This window comes from Phytophthora parasitica (genome assembly GCF_000247585.1).
Source record: "Phytophthora parasitica INRA-310 unplaced genomic scaffold supercont2.242, whole genome shotgun sequence".
Taxonomy (NCBI): domain Eukaryota; phylum Oomycota; class Peronosporomycetes; order Peronosporales; family Peronosporaceae; genus Phytophthora; species Phytophthora nicotianae.
Genome location: NW_008649228.1, coordinates 6,786 through 9,620, shown reverse-complemented (window position 1 = coordinate 9,620; position 2,835 = coordinate 6,786). Strand labels below are relative to the sequence as shown.

The following is a 2,835-nucleotide window of genomic DNA, read 5'->3' as shown; positions in this document are numbered from 1 at the left end:
TGATCCAGAGTCTTAAAAACGAAGCTGTGAAGCCTCGACACTGGGAGGAACTTATGGCAGTCACACAGGTGCGTTTCGATATGAACTTGAAGACTTTTACCCTTGGAAACCTCTTTGCCATGAAGTTGCATCGCTTCTCGAATGAAATCGGTGAGATCGTGAATGCAGCGATGCAAGAGCAAAAGATCGAGCAGGAGATTATCAAGATCGAAGACTCGTGGTCTAAAGCAGTATTAGAGCTCGTCAAGTACAAAAAGAACGGCACTGATCGCGGCTGGGTGCTCCGAGCCGCTGACGAGCTCAAAATCACGCTAGAAGACCACATGCTCAACCTCCAGACAATGTCTGGTTCACGCTTCATCGCGAGCTTTGCCGAGCGTGTTCGCAAGTGGGAAAAGCGTCTCGGAGTCGTGAATGAGTGTTTGGATATCTGGTTCGTTGTACAGCGCAAGTGGATGTATCTCGAGAGCATCTTCGTTGGCGCAGAGGATATTCGACAGCAGTTACCAGAAGAAGCGAAGAAATTCGATGCTATTGATAAAGCGTGGAAGACCATCATGGGCGCTACATACAAGAACGCCAACGCAGTGGAAGCCTGCACTGCTGAGAACCGGGTGGAGACACTACATTCTCTTTCTGAACGACTAGACAAGTGTCAAAAGTCTCTGAGTGATTATCTCGACACGAAGCGCAATTCTTTTCCACGGTTCTTCTTCATCTCAGATGACGAGTTACTCAGTGTTCTAGGCTCTTCAGACCCGACTTCGATTCAAGTTCACATGCTGAAACTCTTTGATAACGTTAAATTACTGGGCTTTGTACGCAACAACAAGAATGTCGGTGCGATGGAGAGTGCTGAAGGAGAAGGATTTCAATTCCGCACACTGTTGGCCGTTGAAGGCCCCGTGGAGTCGTGGATGACTGGAGTGGAAGACGAGATGCGCGTCACATTGCAGCGTATCGCGAAGGAAGGAGTGTTCCAATACGCTCACATGGATCGTACCAAGTGGCTTGAAGAGGTTCTGGGTATGGTGTCGCTGGTGGGCAGCCAAATTTGGTGGACTTGGGAGGTTGAAGACGTGTTTCATCGTGTTAAAAGTGGTGACAAATACGCCATGAAAGGACTGGAAGGGCGACTAACAGAGCAACTCAATAGTCTTGTAAGACGTGTGCGTGAACCACTAGACAAACTCACACGCAAGAAAGTCAATACGTTGCTGATCATCGACGTACATGCTCGAGATATCGTCGACTCGTTCGTACGCGATAGTATTCTCAACGAGAAGGAGTTCGCGTGGGAGTCTCAACTGCGATTTTACTGGCGAAAAGATGTGGACGACGTGGTTATCAGTCAATGCACGGGCAACTTCCGCTACGGCTACGAGTACATGGGACTTAATGGGCGACTTGTGATCACTCCGCTTACAGATCGTTGTTACATGACTCTAACGCAAGCTCTAACGTTTAAGCTTGGAGGATCTCCTGCTGGTCCAGCGGGTACTGGAAAGACCGAGACGGTGAAGGATCTGGCCAAGTCGTTAGCGTTACCGTGTTATGTTATCAACTGTGGCGAAGGTCTGGACTATAAAGCGATGGGTAGCATCTTCTCCGGGCTAGTTCAAGTGGGAGCTTGGGGCTGCTTCGATGAGTTCAACCGTATTAATATCGAGGTGCTTTCTGTTGTCTCTGCTCAGCTCCGAGCGATCCAGAACGCTCTCAATTACGACAAACCCACCGTTGATATCGGTTTTGGTACCGAGATTGCTATCCATCGCACGGCAGGGTTCGCTACGTGTGGCTTCTTCATCACCATGAATCCTGGCTATGCTGGACGTACCGAACTTCCAGACAACCTCAAGGCTCTCTTCCGTCCTGTTACTATGATCGTCCCCGACTTGTTGCAGATTTGCCAGATCATGCTCTTCTCTGAAGGCTTTGAGCACGCTGTATCACTTGCAAAGAAGATGACGGTGCTTTATAAACTCTCACGAGAGCAACTTTCCAAGCAGTATCATTACGATTTCGGGTTACGAGCGCTGAAGAGTGTGTTGGTGATGGCTGGATCGTTAAAACGAGAGTATAGCGATATGAACGAAGACCTGGTACTCATGCGTGCGCTACGTGATAGCAACATGCCCAAGTTTGTATTCGAAGACGTACCTCTATTCCACGGACTTATCAACGATCTCTTCCCTGGTTTAGACTGCCCTCGTGTGGGTTACGCAGCGTTGAAGGACGCTATTGAAGCAGAGCTTATCGCTGGCGAATACAACACAACCAACGTCACTGTGTACAACGAACAGATCGATAAGATCATTCAGATGTACGAGACCATGCTGGTGCGTCACACGACTATGATCGTTGGACCTACGGGAGGTGGTAAAACGTTGGTACTGAATACACTCGCAGCTGCATCCAAGACTGCGCTAGACGAACAAGTCAAGATCTTCGTGCTTAATCCTAAAGCTCAGCCTATTGCAGAGCTGTACGGCACGATGGACCCAGTCACGCGTGACTGGACAGACGGTGTACTCTCTAAGCTCTTCCGTGAACTCAACCAGCCTCTTCCTGCTGGAAAAGAGAACGAAAAACGCTGGCTTATCTACGACGGAGACGTCGACGCTGTCTGGGTGGAGAATATGAACAGCGTCATGGACGACAACAAGCTGCTTACTCTACCCAATGGTGAGCGTATCCGACTTCAAACTCACTGTTGTATGATCTGTGAGACTTTCGATCTACAATACGCTTCACCTGCTACCATTAGCCGTTGTGGAATGGTTTGGGTCGATCCGAAGAACCTCGGATATCGTCCGTACTACGAACGCTGGCTGA

The 2,835-nt window shown here is 49.1% G+C and overlaps 1 protein-coding gene across 1 annotated transcript in view; it reads left to right on the top strand.

Moving 5' to 3' along the window:
- Positions 1 to 2,835, top strand: part of PPTG_24809 (hypothetical protein) — a gene marked incomplete at both ends in the record, with an annotated part of 7,083 nt that extends 4,248 nt beyond the window's left edge. The window contains 2 exons of the mRNA XM_008918608.1: positions 9 to 2,685; positions 2,768 to 2,835. Of these exons, the coding sequence (XP_008916856.1) occupies positions 9 to 2,685; positions 2,768 to 2,835 (2,745 nt within the window). The remainder of the gene's footprint in view (positions 1 to 8; positions 2,686 to 2,767) is intronic.